The sequence below is a fragment of the Tinamus guttatus genome, unplaced genomic scaffold (assembly GCF_059628265.1).
Source record: "Tinamus guttatus ecotype Peru unplaced genomic scaffold, ASM5962826v1 Tinamus_guttatus_pri_ptg000226l, whole genome shotgun sequence".
Classification (NCBI taxonomy): domain Eukaryota; kingdom Metazoa; phylum Chordata; class Aves; order Tinamiformes; family Tinamidae; genus Tinamus; species Tinamus guttatus.
The window spans coordinates 5,335,076-5,360,811 of record NW_028288760.1 but is presented as its reverse complement, the minus strand read 5'-3'; the positions used below and the strand labels follow the sequence as shown (position 1 = coordinate 5,360,811).

Here is a 25,736-nt window from a genome sequence, read left to right as displayed (position 1 = left end):
AGCACGATCGAGCCAAGCCTTGTTCTCACACGCTTGCGGACACGCCCTCTCCACTGTCGGGGCCTGCGGTCCCTAGGAGCCGGAGCCGGGGCCGGCCCGAGCCCCGCGGCCGCCGGCCCGGCCCGCTGCGGCCGGTCCCCTGCTGAGGAGCCGCGCTGCGGCGGAGACGGCAGAGAGGGCGCGGGGGCGGAGGGAAGGGGGCGAGTTGCAGCGCACCCCCAGCCGGCTGCTCCTGCGCCGGTCGGCCTCAGCAGGAAGCGCCGTGGCGACAGGCGCGCGGCGGTGCCGCGGCGGGAAGGCGTCTCGATGCCCTTCTCAGGTGCGCCGGGCAGCCTGCCCGCCAGCTGCTGCTGGTGCCCGGTGCCTCTGAGAGTCCTCTGGTAACTACCTGGCTCGGGTGCGTCTGAGAGGAGGGGACTCTTGAGCGGCGGCGGGGTCGCTGGAAGCCCCGTCGCTGGGGGATGCGCGGGTGGCAGGCCCCCACGGCGCGGTCCGGAGGGGAAGCTGGGCCGTGCGGCGCCGGAATCGCCCGCGGGGCCGGGCTGATGGCGTCCGCGCGCTCCCTGTCTTTTGGTGGAGGCTTCGCCGACCTGCTGACGGCCCTGAAGGAAGGAGGAACAGACATTGTCTTCAGAGGTCTGTGCTAACAAAGCAACAAGCAGAGTCTCAGAAGAGCTCCTCAGAATGAGGTCTGTGGGATGTGAGCCTGATAGCTTTTAATAAGCTGCATTTTCTGCTGTTGATGTGTGTTCTATATATATTCAGGTATACTTAGGTCTTTGAATATATGTACAGATATGTGCACACACATGTACTCAGAAGCACAGGAAGAGAAATCCAGTCCTTTCATTTTGTTTTTCAAATTACTGAAAAATAGAGAACTGTATAGATAAATTGCTGAATTTGGGACAGAATTTTTGAAAAGCAAACTTCTCTTGATTTCTTAAGACTGAAACCACTTTTTCTTTTTTTGTCATTATCTGTTTTACAGAGGTATCTTAAATATCTTAATGACAATAATTACTTGTGTGGAAATGGCTATTTCAAGAACAGGTTGCAAAGATAGCTGGCGTTCAGTCAATATTCTGAAGTTTCTAGGGACTTTAAAAGAGAATTACTTCAGTTCTGGTCATATAAGACAATATTTTTCCAGAAAAATGTACAGTTTAAGATATTTTTGAAATGTAAGTTACAACATCTTGTTAGCCTTTTTAAAGCATTCTTATTTATTTATTTTTATTTGTTTGCTTATTTAGGCTAGCGTCCTGGTTTTGGATTTCTTGGATTTTCACCCCTCTTTGCTTCAGCTGTTTCATGCTAGAATTTTTCCCTCATTCCTGGTAAACCAGAACTGTCATTCCTATACTGGCAACTGTCAACTACACTTCAAAGACTGCTATTGTGGTGTTTTTTTTTTTTTAACAGATAAGAAAAATAATTATTTTCCTCAGGTTCAGTACAAGACCGTCATCCAGATGACATTGGAATTCCATTGCTTGTCATTTGACAGGCAAGTCATCATGCTGGCCCATTATTTTAATTGTGTAGTGTGAAGTGACTCTGACATTGCATCTTGAATGAGTAGCAGCATCTACAGCAAATCTGCTTGACTCTAGGAAATTGCTGGTTTCTGTTACTTGTAGGGCAGTAGGAAATGCAGAACTCCTGGTCAAGAGTGAGCTGAATTCTCCCTAAGTCCTTATATCTGCTGTTTCTATCTGGCTCAGGGCATTGAACATTCAAAGCCAACCTAGATAGGAATGTTGGCACTATGGACTTCAGCAGAATTTAAGCCGTTAAGTCCTCTATGTGCCCACAAGTTTTGTGACCTTATTATTGGTTTTGCAAGCATTTAAAAACAGATCAAAATACTCACATTTTCTGACTTTGTTCTAGAGAACTTCACTTTCAATTTTTTTTTCTTTTCTTTATTTTTTTTTCAGCAATCCAGTTATGAGAAAGATGAATAGTTTTGATTTCGAGTAATAAAAATAAATGGAACACAACTTCTGTTTGTATAACCTTCTATGATGGAATGACCAGTTGAATAGATGATGGGAGAGCGGTGGATGCCGTCTATCTCAACTTCACCAAGGCTTTTGACACCGTCCCTCACAACATCCTCCTGGGCAAGCTCCGGACGTGTGGGACAGATGAGTGCACAGTGAGGTGGATTAGGAACTGGCTGGATGACAGAGCTCAGAGGGTGGTGATCAGTGGTGACGAGTCTGTAGCCTGTAGCTAGCAGTGTCCCCCAGGGGTCAGTCCTTGGTCCAGTCCTATTCAATTTATTCATCAATGACCTGGATGAAGGCACAGAGTGCTCCCTCAGCAAGTTTGCTGATGATACAAAATGGGAGGAGTAGCTGGTACCCCAGAGGGCTGTGCTGCCATCCAGAGGGACCTGGACAGACTGGACACCTGGACGGTGAAAAACCTCGTGAAATTCAACAAGGCCAAGTGCAAGGTTCTGCACCTGGGGAGGAATAACCCCAGACACCAGTACAGGCTGGGGACTGAGCTTGTGGAGAGCAGCTCTGCAGAGCTGAGTGTCATGGTGGACGACAAGCTGACCATAAGGCAGCAGTGTGCCCTCGTGGCCAAGAAGGCCAAGGGGATCCTGGGGTGCATTAAGAAGAGCGTCTCCAGCAGGTCGAGGGAGGTGATCCTGTCCCTCTACTCAGCCGTAGTGAAGCCGCATCTGGAGAATTGTGTCCAGTTCTGACCCCCACAGTACAAGAGGGATGTGGAGCTGCTGGAGAGAGTCCAGCGCAGGGCTACAAGGATGATCAGGGGCCTGGAACATCTGCCCTAGGAGGAGAGGCTGAGGGAGCTGGGCCTATTCAGCCTGGAGAAGAGAAGGCTGAGAGGGGACATGAGCAGTGTCTATAAGTACCTCAAGGGAGGCAGTGAGGAGGATGGTGCTGGCCTCTTTTCACTGGTGGCCAGTGAGAGGACTAGAGGAAACGGCGACAAACTGAAGCATCAAAAGTTCCACAGGAACTTAAGGAAAAAATTCTTAACAGTGAGGGTGCCAGAGCACTGGAACAGGCTGTCCAGAGAGCTTGTGGAGTCTCCTTCTCTGGAGATCTTCAAGACCTGCTTGGATGCAGCCCTGTGCCACGTGCTTTAGGTGTCCCTGCGTGTGCAGGGGGGTTGGACTAGATGACCTCTAGAGGGCCCTTCCAACCTTAAGCATTCTATGATTCTATGATAATCATTGCATATTGTGCAAATGGCTCTGTACTACATGTGCAGGGGAATATGTGAGATACTTCACCAGTGGAGAGATATGGAAAGAAAAAAGGGGAAGTTCATCCTTTAAAAGTGTCACTAGAAGTGTTTTTTTTTTATCTTTTTTTTTTTGGGGGGGGGGGGGAGGGAAGGCGGGGCAGATTTGGGAAAATTGAGAAGATAAAATGAAATGATAGAGTTGTTTTGACATCTTAATTCTAGTATTGATCGTGAGACTGTTAGGTTGAGATATATCAACTCTATTCCTGTCTCTGAGATTCTGCAGTCATTTTCCAAGTATAGTCCATGTTTACAAGTTGCTTACTGTAGATGATCTCATATGTCCTAAAGTTTTTTAAAAAATGAAAAAATCTTTTACAATTTCTTAGCTGAAGTAATCATGAAAAGTTCTTGTTTTAAGAATAATATAATACTGTTTATAATCTATGAGAGTGCAGATATCAGAAGTCTGGTGAACTGAGCTCTTTGTTGGTCTTTATTTAATTTGAACAAAAAGGACTGGAGTGAGCCATGGTATTAAAGGATGTGGAAGCAGATTAATGTGGATGTAGTTCTGCAAAGAAAACAGAGGAAGAATGCATTTTTTTTTTGCTTTGTATTTTATAGAAGGGGTTACTTTACTTTGTACTTTCCTCCAAGTTTATTATCATTTCTTTGTTTTTGTTTGCATTTTTTTCCCCCTACTCCAGTGAACTGCTACTTTTTCTTAAATCTCTGACACTTCTATGTATCAGACAGTGTTTTTTAATTTTTCCTCTGTTCTTAAAAACTTATCTTTTTGTTTTTCAACACCTGTGTTAATAGACTAGTGGGGTTTTCATTAGAGTAAAAATTAAATATTTTAAGTGGAAAGTAATTCTTTCTGTTTCATTACTTCCATAGGATTTGGTTATTCTGAAAGAGTAGGAGAGGACTAATTTTTATGGTAACTTTGTAACACAATGCTTAGACAGAAAGCTGTGGTCTAGTACAAAAAGCTGAGTAGGGATTATCGTTGTTAATTCTTTTGTGTCCCCTTTATGTTATTTAACTGGGTTTTCATATGACTCACCCTTGATGATTCACCCCTATGGAGAGGCAGATTATTCCAGGAAGTTTATTCCCCAAATTGTTACATGTTTCTGATTTAAATGTGATGGCATTACTTCTGTCTGGACTACAAAATGGCATATTTATACAAGGTTAAAAAAAAACGGTGTAGAGGAGAAAAATAATGTTCACGTGATCATTTCATGCAGTAATTTACTTGTGTACTGTAGGTTTCTGTCAGAGTTAGGAGATAACTCCTCGGGAGACAGCCACTTTAGCCCCCACATTACGAAGTAGGCGCTCGCCAAGGGCCGTCCCGCGGTGGTGCCATCTGCGGTCCTTTGCCTGAAGGAGCGCGGGGCCTCGCTCAGTCGAGCCGTTTGTCCGGCCCTCCTCGGCCCGCGGCCCGGACTACAGCTCCCAGCGAGCCCCGGCGGCGGCGCGATCGGCGGCGCCTGAGTGGCTCCGGGGCGCGCGCACGCGTGCGCGGGGCCGTGAGCCGGGGCGGCGGGATGTGCTCGCGGAACCTCGGTCGCCTCCCCAGGGCGGGACCGAGGCGCGGCAGGGACGCCGACGGGGCGAGGCCTCAGTGCCGCTGCCTGCATGGAGCTGGGCAGCGCCGAGGCGGCCTCCGCGCGGCTCCTCGGCTTCACGCAGCGGTACCGGGAGCGGGGCGGCGCGGGCTCGCGCTGGCAGCAGTGGCGGGGCAGCGCTCTGCGCGCTGCGCTGGGGGCGCCAGCGGGGTCGTGGCCCCTGGGCCCGGCGGCTCCCGGGCTTCTTGGCGCGGAGGGGCGGGTGTCCCGGCGTTGCGGTCGCCTCCCCCTGGGGTTGCTGTAGCTGGTATGGACGGGGGCAGAACAGTATCTCCTGGCTGCTTTTACGACCTTTTCAACATTGGACTGGTACAGGCGGACTTTGCTGCTGTAGTAACCGTGGAATTACCTACTCATTTTAGCATGTTTGCATCCTCAGTAAAAATAGATTAACTGATAGGTATGTTGATGAGTGGAGCCTGATTGCCGAGGAAGAAAACAGCTGCTCTGGTCACTAGGAGCCTCTCTTCCTTGTTAGCATCCGTTTATACAACAGTATCCATGTTCCAAAACAAAGGGGGGAGGGAGTAGTACTGGAAAAATAAGCTAAAAAGGTTTTTTTTTAAAAAAAAATTGAAATCATTATTGCTTTCCTATAGCTCATCTGAATTAAAACAATTTTGCAATGTAAATAAATTATAAATTATTGAACCAAACTTGTCTGAGCCATTGCTCAGTATTTCAATGCTGGCAGCTCACCTTAATATACATTACTCTTTAAATTGGCCTAAGTAGAGCAGCAATGTTTTTCTGTTGTAAACTAGGTCAGGACTGAGAAAGGACATAACCCAGTGAAGAAAATAAATAAAGACAGTTAATAGAAACAACAGGATTTTATAAATTAGATGATATATGATGTGTCGAGGGTATGGTGAATAAAGATCGAGGTGGTAGCTAAGAAGGGACAGCCAAAGAGGCAGTCTAGAATTCTCTGTGGAAAATGTAGATTTATGCAAATTGACTGATAATAGAAATCTGCTACTTGCATAAGTTTTAAGCTAAAATGTGTAGCTTTCTATGGGTTGTTTTTGTAGCATATATATTGATACAAGACTCTGCTTTTAATTGCCTGGTATGTAGGTGATGCTAACTTTTATATATAATAGATAAATACTGATTTGAAAAAGTCTGCTAGTGTTTTTAAATTTAGGTATGTTTTAGATACTTTGAATCAAGCCCTAGATGGTCAACATGTTAATATTAAAATTCTGTTGGAAAATTGTTGCTAATTTACCCAGCTGCTTGCAATGGTGTTATGTGGAGATTCTTCCTTTTTTCTTTTTTTTTTTTTTAATCCTGCTCTGGCTTAAAGCTGTTAAAATTGCGTCCTCCTTTTGCGTGTGTTGTGTAAGAGAACATCTTTGCTATTCTAAGCACAGGTATGTTGAGCAACAGTTATTACAGTTCGCAGTCTATATTGTATGTGTATTTGATCATGGGCTACATGATTGTGTTTACATATCTATTTTCAAAAACGTTGTTGTGCTACATTAATTTTAATTTCTCCATTATAATTTTTGAACTTTTTACTACTATATCAGTTAATTATTGGGAGTGTATAAGCTTGTCAAGTCAGGGCTAGTTTAGTTTATGACTCCTCTTTAATATGAGACTTGTCCTTAACTAAAGAAAATGAATTATCTAATTATTATCTAGGTCCATTCCGTGATGATTAGATGTTCCTTTCTGACTGATGTGCATAGTGAAATGATTTTTTAAATCTTTGCCACTGTCAGGTTTTTGTAATGCATTTGTTGCATTGGAACAACTTCTGTTTTTTAAATAGAGCAGTATCGGAGAAATGCCTTTGGTACGAAAGGGGCATGGTTTGTGGTGAGACAGTTTCCTTAAATTACCGGAATATAGTTTGTGGAAAGAATAAGAACATAAACTTTTCAGGCACACAGGCTTTTCATGCTTTCTCTAAACTTATCTGCGTTTTCCATCTATATTACGTGGTCGAAGAAAATACATTTTTTCTCCACTTTAAACTCACTTGCTCATGAATTCACCTTACAAGGGAAGCACAGACATTACTTTTTTTCTTAAAACACTTTTCATGGAGATGGTTCCTTTTGGAATGCAGTAAGCCAGCAATACTGTTTGCAGTGACTTTATAATTTGTGTTGGTGTTATCCAGACTTGACACATGTAAGTTTCCTGACTTTTCCAAGGCTTAAAAAGATTTATCGTGTTCGTAATTGTTTTCAGATTTTCTACTTTCTCCTTAAATTGTCATCTTCTATATACTTCTCATATACACTTAATCAAAGAGAGAGCTTAACATTTCAAAGCTCAGTAATAACAAAATCAATCCTGACCACTGTTTCTTTAAATTTTTGTGACCAATACTGTCAGTGGCAAATGTTCATCGACCAAAATTGCTTTTGCAGTCGTTTCCAAGGCAACTAATACACCTATCCACAAAAATGAATTATATAGAGCAAAAGTTGCACACAAAGAAAATGCTAGCACTTCCATAAATACAGTTGTGTTTTTCTTCTGTAAAAGTGAAAACTGTACAAAACACAGTGCTTTAAGGTGCATTGCAAATGATGCATTCCACTTGTTTCTTGAAGCTTTTGCCAAATGTAATGTATATCTTAGAACACAGAAACTTTTAAAATTGTATTTGATGCATTAATACTTTCTAGGTTTTGGAGGGGAGGGTTCCGGATTTTATTCAAGGTGTGTAAAGAGGCAAATAACAACTTTAACCCCATAAAAAACCTAATGTCTTTATGTACTGGGGAGAGCAGTTCAGTCTTTTTGCTGTTCAGACCCTGTTTTCTCTCTGTTGCAAGCTGAGAAGGAACTATTAAGTGTTGTGGTACGCTCCAGTTCCTGTGTAATAACATGGCAGTATTGCATGAAGAGCTTGACTTGAAGGTCCAATAGTAGCACCACTAGGTCTAGAACAGAACATGTGAAGTCCTCATGATGTGTGTTCACTTAAGCCTTGAATATACTTCTGGATATTTTTCTTGAATATTCGTAAACTCTGCCCAGGAGGAAGAGATTTTCTAAATCTCCTGACTTAGCAAAAGCTTTTTTTATTGGCCTCCATAAAAATAGTTTCATCTTCTTCCAGTTGATAAGGTGGTGAAAATTATCATTGTCAGAGATGTGTAAAGATAGCCAGAGATGTATTCCATAAACTTTTAAAATTCCATCCACAGGGCATGCTTTTCTGAGGTAGCATTCTGAAGCAGCCTTACCTACTAGAACTGATTCTTATTGTAGTTGATTGGAAATTCATGCAACTCCAAGTTTTTAATGCTGTTTCACCTTCTTTTTTTTCCTTATTCTTCTTTCTGCCCTGCTGTGGGGAGAAGGAGAAGGAATTATTGCTGTTACTTTAAATTAGATTATACGCTGTTTGAACCACAGATACTCATTTTTTTTTTCCTAATCCTAAGCATGGTAAGGCTTTACACTACTTAGTTTGCCTAAGTGCTTCTGTCTACAAATAGTGCGTCTTATGTATGATGGAACAGTAGCTGCGTTGATGGCACGGACTCTTAAGTCAGGACCCAAGTCTGATTTCTTCTTTTATTACAGACTTTCCCATTATCTTCTGTAGATTTTTCATGTCCAGCGCAGGGCTACAAGGATGATCAGGGGCCTGGAACATCTGCCCTATGAGGAGAGGCTGAGGGAGCTGGGCCTGTTCAGCCTGGAGAAGAGAAGGCTGAGAGGGGATCTAATCAGTGTATATAAATACCTCAAGGGAGGGAGTGCAGAGGACAGGGATGGTCTCTTTTCAGTGGTGGCCACTGATAGGACTAGAGGAAATGGCCGGAAACTGAAACATCAAAAATTCCATAGGAACTTAAGGAAAAATTTCTTAACAGTGAGGGTGACAGAGCACTGGAACAGGCTGCCCAGAGAGGTTGTGGAGTCTCCTTCTCTGGAGATCTTCAAAACCCGTTTGGACGCAGTCCTGTGCCACGTGCTTTAGGTGTCCCTGCGTATGCAGGGGGGTTGGACTAGATGATCTCTAGAGGTCCCTTCCAACCCTAAGCATTCTATGATTCTATGATTCTATGTAAGAACATCCTTAAAGATATTTCACCCCAATTCTCAGGAAAGCTAAGATAGTAACTATCCTCAGTCAAACCTAAATTTATTGTGCAGGCAAACAAAAGCTAATAACCTAGTTTGCATTTTTGTTCAGGTAGCAATGTATTCAAATATGTGATTGTTTTGGAGCTTTACAAAATGGTGTCCAGTATGATTTTTGCCTCCGTTCTTGCAGTTGTTTTTCCTCAGATCACTGTAATTAACTCCTACTGGGGCAGGTATGTATATGTCCTTATAGGTGTCAGAACACAGCCTTCACAGCAGCTATATAGATCATTTCTTCCTTTGGAAGCTGTGTAGCTGCATTTGTGCGCCACAGTGCCTGTCTGAAAGGGACCTGACCAAGAAGGTATGGTTGTATGAATTATCCAAAGTGTTAATGGCATCTGAAGGCTTTATCCACACAAATCTGGAAAGGCAGCTCTGTCATTACTACTGCCAATGTTCTTGCTGCACTGTGGTGGTCATCTAAAATGATTACTAGTGCTATGTCCTTATGTGTCCTGTATAATCTACATGCTGGAATCAAATACTGGAATTAATTTGGTGGTTTTAAATTTGTATTAGGTAGGTCTTTTTTGTATTGCTTTTACTTGTGTGAAGGCATTGAATCCAAATGGACAGAACTCAGAAAAATGAATCATATTTAATAAATTCTAGGTATCTTTAAACACAAGTCCAAAAGAAAAAATTGTCCAAAAATTAGAGTCTAGTGTCATGGGGTCAAGAAGGAAGCATAAGGGCGTTGAATTAAAAGGTAAGTATTTATTTGGTTTATTGATGTAATTCTACAATTTATAGCAAAAACAAACAAAATCCTATATTGTTGGCCTATGAGTGCTTTTTTGTTTTTTTTTCTTTCATTAAAATTAAAAATGATCTATTTTCATTATTGCTGTAAATTTGATAGAATGATTGAGCCACTAGCTGTGGCACAGACTGGGTAATCAAGTTACTGCTCCTTAGTATTGTCACCCAAATCTTTTTGTTTTATCACTTTATTTTAATATGCATATCCCCATTTTAAATATGGGACACTCAGTGTTTATAGTTAAAGGAGGTATTTGCCATCTATTTGATGTCAAGAATCGCGTGTTGATGTACTTAATGTGGCATGGCTATATGAGATTATATATGCTAACGCACGAGGGATTTTGAATCTTGCATTCTAGGCTTCCTTTTTGCTTGCTTGACAATTTTAGCTTTGTTAAGGTTAGAGGAGGTGGCAATCTAGGAAATGCTGTACTTTCTTTACACTTTTGAATTAAAGTTGTTGCTTGTTTAATTTCTGCCTATGTTTAGGCTAAATAAAGACTCTCCTGTAAAGGTGGTAGTAACATACCAAGTGCAAGCTTATTGAACATAGTTCACCCGTTTGCTTAGATTAAACAGAGATCTCAAATGCAATTATAAGACCCCATCCACTTTGGAACTCTGGGCTGACCACATCATGACTGAAAATTTAATTGTGGCTTGGACTTCCAATCAAGGAATAGATATTGCTTTCTATTTGAGAGTATTATGAAAGCTAAACTGCAATGGCTTCTAGAGGTCATTCATGTTCTAAGAAATGCTGCTTTTAGTAATGAGAATATATACTGCAAAATTTGTTCAGCAGGAATTATTTTTGTCAATGGTATAGAGTTGCGGGAGCTCTAAGGCTAGCTGTAAGGCTATGTGGATTAATAAAGTGTTTCTTTTCTAGCTCTGTCTCTGAAGACCTGGGTTGCAGACGTGGAGAGTTTAGCAGAAAGCATTATGGATCTGTGGAGCTAGTAAGTTTACACAGCCCATTCTGTAACCCTTAACAGTTTATAATGCAGAGCTCAAATCCTTTTCTTTTGATTGAAGTTATTTTGAGAAAAGGGGTTTCTAAGGTGTGCTTCAAAATGATAACATAATAAAGAAGGGGTTCAGAGAAGGTTTGGAAATCCTCTTCTGAGCAATTTCTACCACCCTGTTTATGAATCTTACATCTTATTTTGATAGAAAGTGTTATTTATATAACACCCAGACTTTTGCATTTGCTTCCACATTATTCAGAAAAAAATAAATCTTCTGAGTATGTTCACTCAGGGGCAAGGTAGGGCATGTTAAAATGAAAAGAACTAGGCAGAATAAGGTTATTGGAAAACCTTTATTCCCTAAAGTCTGTCAGCTTATTCTTTATTTTCTTTAAATTGAAAGATGAAGCCAGCACTTTGTTTTTCTCACAGAGACTTTTTTTTCCACTGTAAAAATTAGCAATATGCCACTAGCTGAAATAATACGACTCTCTATATAAGGCCATAATGAAATATATATAAACTTACTATAGAAAAACTGGAGAGAGGTAAAGAAACTGAATCCTAGCTCTGTTACACTAAGAAGAAATCACTAAAGTTCTATAAGATACTGTTGCAATTTGAATATTTCTCAGTGTATTAATCGATATATACAATTTGGGTATAAATTAATGGCTTAGTTTCTGGAAGCTCTATTACAAGAATATCAAGTACTTTATTTTTCTTTACACATGTTTCGTGTATAGGTTTGGTGCTAATGAAAAAAGCAAGTGACCTGCTATGTATTAAGAGACTTCTACTACTAGTACTTGAGTCCTTTCGCTGGGAATAGAAAAGTTAATGATAAATATAAATTCACAGTTAACCCCTGTAATTGGTCTTTTCTTTTGGTCTTTCATAAATTTCTGCTTTTATTTTATAAAAGACTGCTTCTGAGGTGCAAACATAAAAAGATGTTTGATGCACTTTCAAATTTCTGTTTAAATGAACTTTTTTCCCTTTTGCTTACGAGCATCCCAAATGCTCCATGAATTCTGCCTTTTTATAAATTACAACCTAATCATTTTGCCTCCACTCTAAACATTGTCATAGGAATGTTTTCTCTGTTGCTATAGTGTAGCCAATTGTCCAAATCATCTATTTACAGTTCAAACAAGGCACCAGGATCTTTTGGAGTCTTTGCCATGTTAGTTTATTCCTAAAATAGCTTTTAAAGCACAGGATGAAGATACCTTGAAAATGTTGTGCAAACTCTTCCATCAAATAAAGAGAGAAAATAGTGCTCAAGAATAACCTGGGGTGCTAGCAGGAAGCCAGGAATGTTTATGTATTATTGTTGTTCAGATCCAATTTCTTGTTTGCTACAGTATATGCTGGTCTCTTTTTATTTTCTTTTGTTATATTTTTTTTCCCAATTTTGAGAGAAGTAATATGCAATGTCATTGGCAGCTTCTTTCTTAAGTAAAAAGCACATTCTCTTCCAGTTTCCTGTTGTGTGAATCCTAAGCAATATTGCTGAAAACGGTAGAAATTATGTGTTATCCTGTATTTCTGCAAATCCCAGCATTCTCTTATAAAAAGAACACACAGAGTTTCCAGAACACTTGTGAAGATGCAAATACGCTGCATTTCTTCAACTGGAAGTTAGCTGTATGTGGCCCATGATGTTGCATATTAATGTTGAATTATTTATGATGTTAATGTTGGAAGCAGACTAGGTATCTTTTCTATCTTATGTTGTTTGGTGTCATCACTAGCAACTATATTTGGAGATTCTTGCTGTCCGTCTCCGAAAGCATCAGAATATAAAATGCAATAAAAGACTGCTAGTCTCATCAAATCTGCCAGCAAGGTGGTGTTTAGGCTCACCAAGTCTGATAGAAGAGGCCTCAGCATGTCTGTGAGACCCATTGTTTTGAAAGGAGCAATCTTCAAGATGAATTTCTGGGAAGAGAATGGTTAACTATGCTGATTGTTTACTATGGCCATTGGTTACCTTTTGCCCCTACAATGTGAGGGGCAGGTTGCACTTTTGCTTCTGGGTCTTCTGTTTCAACGTATTGAAGTTCAGTATTTGTTTATGTGATAATTGTTTAGAATAATGGTATTTTCCATGCCAAAATCTGTCTGTAGGTATTTTGCATGTTGCTGTAGACAGAAGCTGAAACAGGAGGACTTATAGTTAGTGCTGGTATGTACCAAAAGTGCAAATGGCTCTTCCTGTCATGCATTCTTAAAGTTATAATCAGATCATTCCATATTTGTATTAAAACTGATAATGACTGTTCTGATTCCATCCCTATTGGCAATCATAAAATGCCTGAACGAAAGAAACCATAGTGAGCTTTGTTTACTGTCCATATGGATATGGATTTGAAATTAGAAGCTGTCATTTTAAACTCTCTTACAGCTTATATCTAGTGATGCTGATGGAGCCATCCAGAGAGCTGGACGATTCCGCGTGGAAAATGGAATCTCTGATGAGGTAAGTGATTAAAAATACTCATGGGAAGCTGGAAAGAGAAAAAAAGAAAAAAACGCAGCTTCAGTTAGTATTTGAGTAACATTTACAGTCATTTACAGTCAACTGCCAGTGAAACAATCTTGAAAAATGCTGAGTAACATGAGAATGTAAGAACCGTAAGAACCTAACAAGAGGTTGATGGTATCTTTTTTTTTTTTTTTTTTCCCTAAGTCTAGCTTAGATCTTCTTTCAAGAGTATGTAATCTCAACAATATAATTTTTAAGGGAAAAGCTGCTGCTTCCTTGAGTTTCAGTAGCATTTTGCTCACAAGATAATATTACAAGAAAAATACATATTCCAGTTCAACATTTCATGTTGATGTCCTGATTGATGCTATTATGTTCAAGTTGACATATGGGCTTTCAAGTTTGTTCTTCAGTGTCATGAGCATGCTTTTTTTTTTTTTTTTTCCCTCACCTTAGTTGTCTTGCGGCAGTTCTGCTTCCTGTTAAATATGAAATAGAAAAGCTGAGTGGAGCCTGTAAGAGTAATTTCTCTGGCTTTCTGTGCTGTTAAACTCATAATGTTCTCTCTGCCCACTCCAGGGGTGCTTATGATCCTACTAGGGAGGGAGTGAGGTGGGGGGTAAGAAAGAGAGGATAATAATCTTTGGTAAAACATCTTCAACTGCAAATGTCTTCTTTATATCATAGAATCATAGAATCATAGAATGCTTAAGGTTGGAAGGGCCCTCTAGAGGTCATCTAGTCCAACTCTCCTGAACACGCAGGGTCACCCAGAGCGTGTGGCACAGGACTGTGTCCAAGTGGGTTTTGAAGATCTCCAGAGAAGGAGACTCCACAAGCTCTCTGGGCGGCCTGTTCCAGGGCTCTGGCACTCTCACTGTTAAGAAATTTTTCCTTAAGTTCCTGTGGAACTTTTGGTGTTTCAGTTTGTGGCCATTACCTCTAGTTCTGTTGGTGGCCACTAGTGAAAAGAGGCCAGCACCATCCTCCTCACTGCCTCCCTAGACACTGCTCAGGTTTCCTCTCAGCCTTCTCTTCTCCAGGCTGAACAGGCCCAGCTCCCTCAGCCTCTCCTCCTAGGGCAGATGTTCCAGGCCCCTGATCATCCTTGTAGCCCTGCGCTGGACTCTCTCTAGCAGCTCCACATCCCTCTTGTACTGTGGAGCCCAGAACTGGACACAGTTCGTTTTCAAATGCTTTTTTCAAATGCCTTTTTTTTTTAATTATTTTTTTGGAACAGGCAGAATTTTGTTAATCAATTTACTTATTTTTAAGTTTTAAAACTACAGATCTTTACTTCAAATCCTACATTTAAACATCTTTTTTTTGGTGGAATGTTAACTGTTACGCATAGCAATGGCACAAGAGAAAAGATTGCAGTTGTTAAAAGAAGAACTTCATGTGAGATGCTCTTTAAGAAGTTTTAATTTCAGCTGCATGGCAACTGACTTCATAATAATTCTGTGCTTTTTAAAATGTAGAGTATAAGGCTAAAAATTATTCTGGTGAATCAGCTACTCTTCAATGGCATTTGTCTGGATTGTGTTCTTCATTTTCATTCACTGTTTAATTTAATGGTGTCACAATACTCTTTCAGAATACAGACTACACCCCAGGTACATGGCACAGAACGGACGTGCATCTGGAAAACCCAGAGTATCATACAAGATGGTATTTCAAATATTTTCTAGGAAAAGGTAATTATCTTTTTACAAAATGAATTAAGCTTTATTTAGTGACAATGCAATGTAGCTTTGGACTGCAATTATTTAAATGTGTAAAAAGTGTAGTGCTAGTTTAGCATTACTGTTTTTATGTTAAAATTTACGATAAAAATTTGATCCATGTTCCATGTCTTTTTAACCTAAAGACAGAGGCTATAGGCTGAGATGTACGTTGCTGAACTAATGTAATAGTTCCCTGTTACCAAAACAGAAGGTTTTGACCCTGTTATTGGCCTTGAAAGCCATACAAATGTTTTACTTTTTATACATATATGTGTATGCATCTGTGCATGTGTATATGTATATATACACACCACGTGTGCATTTGTATGTGCTTATCTTCCTTACATTTGATAACACTTGTTGTTTGTTTTGTTTGTTTTTTGTTTTCCCAACAGTTCATCAAAATTATATAGGTACAGATGCAGAGAAAACCCCTTTTTTTCTGTCTGTTGTACTCTCTGACCAAAATAATCAGCGAGTTCCTCAATATCGTTCAATTCTTTGGAGAAAAACAGTAAGGAAAAAATACTTTTTGTGTCGCTGTTTGCTTTTTGTTTTCGATAAATTTCTCCTCATTGACTTTATTTTTTTCCTTTTTTTGTAATTTCTGTATTTAGTATTTTTCATTTATGTTTTTCATTTTATATAGTAAGAACATGTTACCAGAGGAGGTAACATAACTAATCTTTCTTACGAAATCCATAATGCCAAATTTTGTCTTTGCCTAAAACACATCTTTATTTTTAAAAATGTTGCCTAAATTGTTCTTGATTATGTCCTGCCATCAATTTATACAGTGATTTTATACACCTTTTAGGATTTATCTGTACAATGTTAAGAAAATAGCCAAATACGTTTCACTTATATATACACACACACATATATATAAAGTGTGTGTATATATATATATATATATACACTTAATTCTTCACAATGACCTTTTATCTGAGGAAATAATTTTAAACTGTTTAGTGAAGAGGTATGGTTTGCCTTTTTGGTGATGAGAAATAGTTAATAATATCTACTAATTTCAGCAGCCCTCGTAATGCCCAAAGCGGTAGTGCTAGTTTCTTCTTTAATTTCTACAACTGAAGTAGTCTTTAGCAAAAAAAAAAAAAAAAAAAAAAATTTGCACCTTCCATGACTGTCCTTCCAACTAAGTAAAACAAAGACTATCTTGATCTTTGCTTTTTACTTCATATTTGAATGCATTGGAAATGTCAATATGTCCTGTAATGTCTCCTAGTTTGTTTTGTTTGTTTGTTTGTTTGTTTTTTCCCTTGATAGGGTACTCAGAAAATATGCCTTCCTTATTGTCCCACAAAAACATTATCAGTGAAATCTATACTAAGGTATGTATTTACAAAGCAGTTATCAATTACAATGCTTGTCTATATCTCTTTCTGTCTAATTCAGAGCTTCTGTTGTATGGTTTCATGATAGAATTATAGAAACAGTAAAACTAAGTATACCAATCTGAATTGCTGAGGACAGTAAAATGGTTTTATGCCAATCTTGTATTATGATAAGTTACAACGTAGAAAAGAGAAAAATTCTCTGCAGTCCTCTTTGGCAGAGGAACCATTTTCAAGTGAACTGGAAAACAGGCGCTATACGAACTTCCATGACAGAGAAGAAATATCCGTTTAAATTAGTCAGACCAGACCTAAGGAGCAGCAGATTTTGACTAGAGTATGACTGACATAATGAAATAGGGAGGAAACTAAGAATTACATCTTCAAGAAATGGTCCTCATAAATTTCACACTATGACCAAGTTACACTAAAGCTGAGAAAATATGTTTTCCTAGGCAGAGTGATTATGGGCACGCTCATACTCTCTCTGGTTTCAGCCTACTAAGTTTTCCAGAGATGCTAGTAGACCATTGAGCCTAGCTTCTTAATTCTGATCTCCAGGGCTGTGTCCCTGGTTTCGAGTGTAAAAACATAGAGTTGGCAATGTTTCAGATATCCTTCACCTCCCTTAGAGAGATGAGCTAAGTCCCCTCTCTGGAATCCTGCAGCACTGGCTTCTACAGCAGCATTTCTGATACTGAGGACCAATAGATCCATTTCAAAACCATCTTACAGATCACGGGTGCTAGAGTAACCATCTCCAATTAGACATAACCATCCCTATATTACGTGTCCCTCTCCATCACAGGAGTGTGATACATAATCAGGATATACTTCCTGCATATGCTATGCAGTCAATACGACACATACATATCAGCTTTCCTTTCTGAATATTCTTCTGTTGTTACCCCTAGTAGTCATGGTAGTAGGCTACCAACTCTTTCAGTTTGCATTGCTTTACGACTGACAGCAGATTCCTGGTCAGTAAATGTGACAACAGACTCGCTTCCTTGCAGTTAGCCATTGTGAGTGAAGGGTGATTTCCACTGTCAACTTCCATGTCTATCCACGAACCCCCTTCCCCTCCCCTCCTCTTATCACTTTCTAACCCAGCTTCTCCTCCTTACTGCTGAGCTTTGATCAGATATCCCAAAGTGGAGAAATTCTGTCTTTTGTCATTCAGAGTCTTAGACTTTTGTTGAAACACCTTCATGGACCCATCCCATGATGTTCCAGTGTCATGTATGGAAGAAGTACTCATTTTGGATAACTTGTTTCTTGTAAATCTCATTCATTAGTGAGTCTAAATCTGCTTGAAGGCAATTAGACATCTCATCATATAGCATCTGGAAGGATCCTTTTTTCAACAATATCATTAGAAAACCTGCTGGTTGTACTTTTCTGTCTCATATAAATCTTTGTAAATGAATTGGACCATTTAAATTCCTTTCAAAAGGAACTAGAGTAAACTCTGTCTGTATTGTTATCTAGCAAAAATAACAATAGAAAGAGTCACTGGATTCCACCATGCCAGAAGTTCGTTGTGCCCATCCAGACTGCCTTCTGTGTGGTGTGCTGCAGAGTTCTATTAATTAATTCTGGGTGAAAATAGGGAAAAGTAATAATAAATGTAGTGTCTTGGGTTAGGAAGAAAAATGTTGTAATGTTGTATATTGTACCTGTTTACTGAGGTAGTTGATCTTATTTCTTACTTAAGTATGTTTTTTTTTTCTATTTGTGGATCTTTGATATGTAAGTGTGTGTGTGTGTGTGTATATATATATATATATATTTTTTTTTTTTCATTCGGATTCTCCAAAGAGAAGGAAGAAGAATTTACAAAAACTAAACAGCATATTGAGTTAATTTTAAATGCTCATGACGAGTGTGTATAAAGCCATAGTGAAGGGTGATGGAATAAAGGTTTGTGCTTTATAAGTAAACCTAATAAATTTAAACCAGATGTCCATGCAGTATCTTATTCATTTTTATATTTAAAAGCAAAAAGAAATTCAGGAAATCTTGGAGGTTAGTGTTACTGAAAACAAATCAATATTTCACAAAGCATGCAATGAGAAACCCTTTGAACAATTCCTTCTGTAGCTGGATAGTGGATTAATGTTGAAATGCATCTTTTCATTGCTATAAAATAATATTTCAGTTGCATTTCAGTGCAATGAGTCTTGACAAGTTTGAGAAGAGCCCAAGGGAAATTCTTGACCCTGAGATACAAAAGGTAAGAGGTAACTTTTTTTTTGTTTTGGTAATATTTCTCTTATTATTTTCTGGAAAAAATAAGTCACTGAGTATTAATAATACTTGTTTCTTTACTGCAGTAGTATGCTAATAATTGTGAGTAGGATTATGTGTTATTATGAAGCAAATTTCCTTATCTTTTCAATGGAACTGTCCACTTAAATATAAAAGTATGTTTTTGTTTGTTTTTGTTTTTTAAACAGGATTTGTTGGTTCTTGAAGAGCAAGAGGTAAATGTGAACTTAACTCCTGGTTCACTAGCCTGTTTTATGAATGTAGTTTTACATTTGAAATATTTCTACTAATATGTTTTTGGAAAGCTAGGAATTAATCACTTATTGCAATTAAAAACGTAATGTTAATTTTCAACATACAAAGTCAAGAATAATTTTAGATGCCATTGTGAGAATTAAAAGTGTATGTAATAAAATTCTTAATTTATAGTCAAAGGTAAATTTCTAGGTAAAATGTGAGTATCTGTTAACTCTAGTTTGTAAAGGAGTTGTATGATATGTATTTCTATACAACAGGATGTATATACATAGCTGCATATATATAAGTTCTTAGAGAAAACATTATTTTAGGTCTTTTTTTTTCTGTTTGCCTATTTATCATAGAATCTTTGGGTTTATTTCTCAGGGATCTGTAAATTTTAAATTTGGAGTCCTTTATGCTAAAGATGGGCAGCTTACAGATGATGAAATGTTCAGCAATGGTGAGTTTTTCCACTTTTTTTCTTAACTGTTTTATTCATCCAAATAAAGAATGTAGGATAGTGCCAGATACTGCACAAGTGGAAATGATGAATATACCAACAGTAGTTCTGTTAGTTTTTTTGTGTTCATGTTAAGTGAAAAATGGAACACAGTTTTTAATCTCTATAAAAGGTTGGTACACCAAATCTGCTGTTTAAGTATTTTGGAATTTCCTTTCTAGAAGTAGACTATACAACTTGAAGTTGAAAAGAAAAACAATAAGGGGAGGCAACTCTTCTGAAGTTTGAAGTATCACTCTTTTTTCTTGATCTTGCATTCTTAAGCTTTTATATAGTGAGGATATCTTTTCTCTTGGACAGAGCCCTGGAGTTAGCAAGAGAGGTCACTGTTTAATGACACAAGATGAGCTCTTTTCAGTCATTCTGTAAGGCTGGATAGACACATCTTATATATATACACATATAGGTTTATAGATATATGTATATAAAGACAGAAAGCCTGGATAACAGGAGGAAAAAATAATTGAGATGAAACTCTCACTTCTGCATGTGAGTGTTACTGTGAACAGGTCTTGTTTCCTATATATTAATCGTCAGTAGCAGCTCTATGAAAAAACAGTGCTCTTCTATTCCTAACATTTCTCCTTTCTATGTGTAGAAACTGGGAGTGAAAGCTTTCAAAGATTTTTGGGTCTCATGGGCGACAAAATTACTTTGAAAGGCTGGACAGGCTACAGAGGAGGATTGGACACCAAAAGTAAGAATTTGTTGAAGCAAGGAAGTAAATGTTCTTGCTTACTGCATGCACATGTTTTGTGTATAGTAGAAAAAAAGTCTCAAGACAGACTTTTTCCGGTGCATGCTAAATATTCTGCTTCACCAGGAAAAAGCAGGTGAGCTTAAATCATTGGTATGCAATTCAGTGGACGAAAAGTTTTCGATCTGTGTTTTAAAGTGAAGAATTTCCCTTTATATTGGAATGGAGTAGGTCTGAGACAGGCTGGATGCTGTTGAGTGGAACCAAGTAACAGTATCACTTTATGGAATTACACTCCTCAAGAATTTGATGTTACTTTTCTCATGGTATTAGGGCATATTCTAGGCATATTCTAAAATGTGTTTATCAAGAAATAGTGGATCAGAAAAAGGAACGATTAAAGAAGGTTTGGTAGTAGGACCTGAAATATCTTCTGATCTTTAGAAAACCTAAAAAGCATATTCCTGCTGTGTATATTGTCTTCCTTTGCAGATGATACAACAGGATTATTTTCCGTCTATACAGTTTATCAAGGACATGAAATTATGTTCCATGTTTCAACCATGCTACCATATTCTAGAGAGAACAAGCAGCAGGTACTTGGCTTTCATTATTTTTATTTAGTAAATCAACAAGCAAAAAAAATCCCTCTTTTATTTTGGATTTTTAAATATTTTAGAAATGTAAGACTCAAGACTCTTGCTATTGTTTTTCTCAGAATTATACCTAGTGCTGGAAATTTACTTATGTTTGTTATGAAGATACTTCAGCACATCTTCTCTATTATAGTAGAAAAGGCACTTTAAAGAATGTAAATATTGATTGATTTAAAACTGATCAAGTGTTTTATTATTTTGTGGACTTGTAGAATTCTGCTGCAAATATCATTGCCTCAAAGAATTTAGGAAGATTGGAAATTAGACTTACATATGAATACTCGCATACATAACGTAGATCTCGTAATCAGTTGTTATGTAGCTTAGAGAAACTTTCGCTTGTGAACATGAAAATAACTGTGTCAAGCTTTGTGTGTTCCCTCTAAAGCAGTACAGTTGCCCTCTCATAGATGACAAAGTATGTGAGTACTTGGGTGCTTATTCAAAGCTCTTGCCCATTGTTTGAAACTTTCTATACATCATAAGAAAATAAAATATTTATACAGTATATATCTAAGTGTGTGCATTTACGTATGTGTCAGACGTCCACAGTGATTTATCTGAAATTGTTTGAAAACTATGTATTACATGGTTTTATTTTTTAAGCAATAGTTCTATATTAGATTAATTAGAAGCTATAAATAATTTTAGTGTCTTTTTGTTTTTTAAATTTCCCTGCCATTTTTTTCATACTTCTGGCTTTGATGACAAGAACACAGCAGAAAATATGGCAAGTTTATTCTTTTGAAATAAAAAGGGAAGAACCCTGATGTTGTGGCACTGTTTAAAGTGATGGATTTGCTTTTTAGGAATGCTAGGTGTTCCATAACCACCTGTGTAAAGTAAACATAAATGTTTACTTGTTTATAGCTAAATATAAACACGATATTCCTACGATATTCCTCAACTGCATACACAGTAAGAGAAGTGAAAAACTTAAGAGATAGTATGGTAAATATGACTGAAGGCAATATAAAATTATCGTACTTCATTACTCTCTCATAGAATTGCTAAGGCATCGATCTCCTTCAAGTCATTGTTTGTTATTTTTTTAGGTAGAGAGGAAGAGGCATATTGGAAATGACATTGTCACTATCGTGTTTCAGGAAGGAGAAGAGTCTTCTCCAGCATTCAAGCCATCTATGATTCGGTCTCATTTTACACGTATCTTTTTATATATGTGCATCTGAGTGCGCGTGTGTGCATTTTTTTTTTTTTTTTAAGAAAAATATTACTTTTAATCCTCCCCTAACTCCTTCTGGTTTGCTGTGTATGGAAGTGAAAACCAATCTGTAGCACAGCAATTTGTTGGCAGCCTTTTTTTGTCTTTTAAGAAACATTTTGAAGGTAATGCAGAGTGAAAGAGTTGATGCATTGAAGACACTCAGCAGAGCATTCCAGTAGTGAAGTGTTGTTCTGGTCATAAATCCTTTTCTGAAAGGTCAGACCTGTTTGAGGGGACTTGCTTTCATGGTGAGTTAGGGCATCCCTAATCCCGTAAGAATTTGTGATCATTTACGTCACTGAGTGAATAATCCACAGCTGCACAGCTGGTCCATGCAGCTATGTCATCTTCGTAATTTTTTTTTTTTCAGCTAACTATAAATAACCAGGGGAAGAGAAATGTCCTCAAGAAATCTTGAATGTCAACAGTGATCAGTGTCAAATATAGCATTATCATTACTTCCATACTCCTAGTACCCTCCCCTTCTCGTCCTCTCCTTCTCACCCTCCTTTCTTTTTTGTTATTTGTACAGCAGGAAAAATCAAACTTGAAGATATCGCAAAGTGCTTTTCCATATAGCAATGATAGCTCCAATAACATGGGTAAGGCTAGATGATTTTGTGCTTAGAAGGCTTAGATGGTTTGCCATGTGTCATCTCCAAATAGGACTGTGAGACCAAATAAAATCATCGTTAAGTTATTCAGAGTTACATTTTACTGGACACTGTTTATAAGGACTGAAAAGCTAATATGCAGTGTTAAGGACATCTGCCAAAGCAAGAAATTTCTAAATGATTGCATAAAAAAACTTGCAATCATAAGGATTTATCTGTTTTCTTTTTTGTTTGTTTGTTTTTGTGTAGATTTGCCCTAAATTATGAATCAGGACTGATAAAAGACCTTTGTGCATTCCAACTTCTTTTCTCTGTTTTCTTATAATTTTTTAGCTGGATTATTTTGTGGGAGTCTTTTCTTCTGTGGAAGTTTTGGCATGAGCAACTTTCTCAATAAATATATTTTTAAATTAAAATCAATGAAGAGATCTTTTAATTGCAAATAGAAAACTGCGTACTTGGTTTCCTGTAATGGCTAGAAATTTGTGTTTGTGGTAATGTTCAGTTTTTTTAAGTTGTTGTTCAAACACAAACTTTTGTACGAGACCTCCTTCACAACAGTAGAATATGCATAATCTAAAATATTTTATGTCTTTGCCTTGATTTATGTATTTGACCATTATTAAATCTATTCTTATTACAGGAAAAAAAACCAATTTATTTTAAAATACAAGTGAGCTTCATTAGCACTGGATTAATTTCCTTAACTAGTGTGGCAGATATTTTTGCCTTGGTGAGATATAATAAGCAGAATGATAGTTACAGGTAGGTGCTATCACAGTAAATTTCTTTATATTACATTTCTAATGCAGAGAAACAGGAGTTTAAGCTTTTGAGATGGTTCTTCTGTTTTCACAGACTATGCCACTGTGAGGTCAGACCTTGAATTTCTACTTTGACTTTAGTTTTGCATTAATAAAGAAATAAGTGGTTTGGTTTGCTCTGATTGCGTTTTCCCCTTCGAGTTCATTATGCACTAGCCAAGGAATATTTCACAGCTTAAAGAGGGATAAGTGATTGCTTTATACCTGGATTGAATAAGATCATATCTTGAATCTGTGGAACAGGTACTAAGATGATCAATACAGTTCGACCCAATGATTTTGAAGGTCTTTTCCAACCATAACGATTCTATGATTCTACACTCCTGCAGCAACTGAAATCTAACACAGCACGTTCAAAGACCATTTGAATATGCTAGAATCCATTTGTCTCAAGACCAGCCAACTTCTGCTGATTTTTGAACAAACAAATTCTGACTAGTTCAGTGGGGTTAAATATATAATGTTATCACTAACTTTGCTCTGACCTGTATCGGCTACATATGCTACCTGACTGCTAGCTTATAGTGAAGAAAATTATTCAGGCTACTACTTGAAAAGTCAAAGAGCGACTGCTTTCCTTAAAGAGTCTGTGATTTGCTGAGCATGTTGTATACAGAGATTTGGTACCTGACATTCATTTTTGCCTTGCTGGCTTCATTATGGTTCAAAAAAATCAACAGGTTCTAACTTGCTCAGCAAAGTGAATTAGGTATTCCCAAGAAAACAGTTACTGCAGCTGTTCTATTCAGAAAGAAGCAAATCTTCAGTGTGTGCCATGAAGACACAGGAAAGGTGGAAATTAATAAGGAGAACACATTTTGTGGGTAATCAACTGTTACAGCTTGGTTTGAAAAGGACTGGATTTTGCACATAGCAGTAAGAGCATTGTTCTGCAAGACCCACAAAGTTCTGTTGTTACTGTCAGTATCCCAGTGTAGCGGACTCCAGAACTTTGGTAACTTTGCTCTGAATGAATAGTCCCTGCCCATTTATAAGTTTTGTTGTTGTTGTTGTTGTTGTTCCGTGGAATTTCTTACATAACACATGTCCTGATAACACTTTCCAGTCTCTTTTCTGTTTTGAATAGTTTCTGTTAAAATGGTGGGTTAATCATGACTTACAGTACAAATAAAGAGCTGTTCTTTCAATAGGCTGAAGGTATTTTCAGAAGAAAGTGTTCCTCTCTTTGGGCCTCCCCTTCCATCCCCACCTGTGTTTACAAATCACCGGGAATTCAGGGATTTTGTGTTAGTGAAATGTAAGTCAGTTTTTCTTCTGCTATAAATACTTTTTAAATAAGTGCTTTTAATAAATTGAAATTCAAATGTTTAGGCTGTAGTAATGTAAACACTTTTTACCTTGTATATGCCACAGTTATGTGTAGATATATATATTTTTTCCCAAATCCTTAAAAGTACGTGGGATGTCAGTTCTATCAAACTGTTCCACTTTGACCAAAAAAACCCAACCACACAAAACAAAACAAACAAACAAAAAAACCCGAAGTTGCTATTCTCAGGCTGCTACGTCCAAACTGACCTTTGCATTTTCAGAACATGTAGCCGTATTTAGCTTTGCATTTTCTTAAGAGCCTTGGAAATTTGAAGAATTGAAAATGCTGTTAGATATATTTAGTAATAAAAGGTGTTAGGTTAAAAGCTCAGAAAACAGCTCAGAAAAACTTAAGAATTTTTCTTTTTTACACTTTTAAGCTTCAAGGATTGTTATTTACTCAAATGCTGTTGAAAAGGGAAACAAATCTAAATTATTCATGAAGAAACAAGTATTTTTATGCAGAGACAACTGAGTGTCAGTGAAAGGTAGCAAATTGTTTTTAAGCCATCTTCTTTTCTTAACTTATTTTAGTAATAAATGCGGAAAAAGCCACTTTGGAAACCCCAACGTTTGCTCAGAAACGTCAACGAACTCTAGACATGCTAATTCGCTCTTTATACCAAGACCTGATGCCCGATCTACACAAGGTAAATGTAAGTCATAAGTGATCTCTCTACCCTTTATATACCCCCTCCTGCTCTTCTTATTACATTGAATGTTCCGTTGCTTAAAAATGCATCATCCTGATGAGGACTGAGTTGCATATACTAGGCTAAATATTGTCATCTAACTTATTTTACAGTTATATGAAAGTTGTAAGAAAGTCCTTTCAGGATAGAACTCTTAATGCACTTTGTTAATAACAGGAAAAGACATAATTCTCTATGGAGAAGCAAAACTATGTTGTACTTCTTATAATCTTATCTCTAACAGGGGCATAGGAAAGTTAGGCTCTGAAGATTTGGAACAGGTATTAGTCTATTCACCATAAAAACTGCGCTTAATTTTTATGTTATTGTTAAATTTGAATCTTTTTT

The 25,736-nt window shown here is 37.9% G+C and overlaps 1 protein-coding gene across 5 annotated transcripts in view; it reads left to right on the top strand.

Annotated features, from left to right (window-relative positions):
- The first annotated feature begins 291 nt into the window (after window positions 1-291).
- GARNL3 (GTPase activating Rap/RanGAP domain like 3) overlaps window positions 292-25,736 on the top strand; it is a 39,502-nt gene continuing 14,057 nt past the window's right edge. For 2 of the 5 annotated variants that reach the window (XM_088525425.1, XM_088525429.1), the window contains exons 1-15: window positions 292-380; window positions 10,666-10,735; window positions 13,155-13,229; window positions 14,833-14,932; window positions 15,358-15,476; window positions 16,250-16,314; window positions 18,490-18,553; window positions 18,777-18,803; window positions 19,213-19,288; window positions 19,947-20,045; window positions 20,538-20,641; window positions 21,757-21,865; window positions 23,260-23,305; window positions 24,516-24,622; window positions 25,231-25,352. In XM_088525425.1, the coding sequence (XP_088381551.1) occupies window positions 307-380; window positions 10,666-10,735; window positions 13,155-13,229; window positions 14,833-14,932; window positions 15,358-15,476; window positions 16,250-16,314; window positions 18,490-18,553; window positions 18,777-18,803; window positions 19,213-19,288; window positions 19,947-20,045; window positions 20,538-20,641; window positions 21,757-21,865; window positions 23,260-23,305; window positions 24,516-24,622; window positions 25,231-25,352 (1,257 nt within the window). In that variant the 5' untranslated portion in view covers window positions 292-306. Of the gene's footprint in view, window positions 381-4,887; window positions 4,944-10,665; window positions 10,736-13,154; window positions 13,230-14,832; window positions 14,933-15,357; window positions 15,477-16,249; window positions 16,315-18,489; window positions 18,554-18,776; window positions 18,804-19,212; window positions 19,289-19,946; window positions 20,046-20,537; window positions 20,642-21,756; window positions 21,866-23,259; window positions 23,306-24,515; window positions 24,623-25,230; window positions 25,353-25,736 lie in introns of those variants that run through there. The other 3 variants (XM_088525426.1, XM_088525428.1, XM_088525427.1) reach the window with 3 other exon arrangements.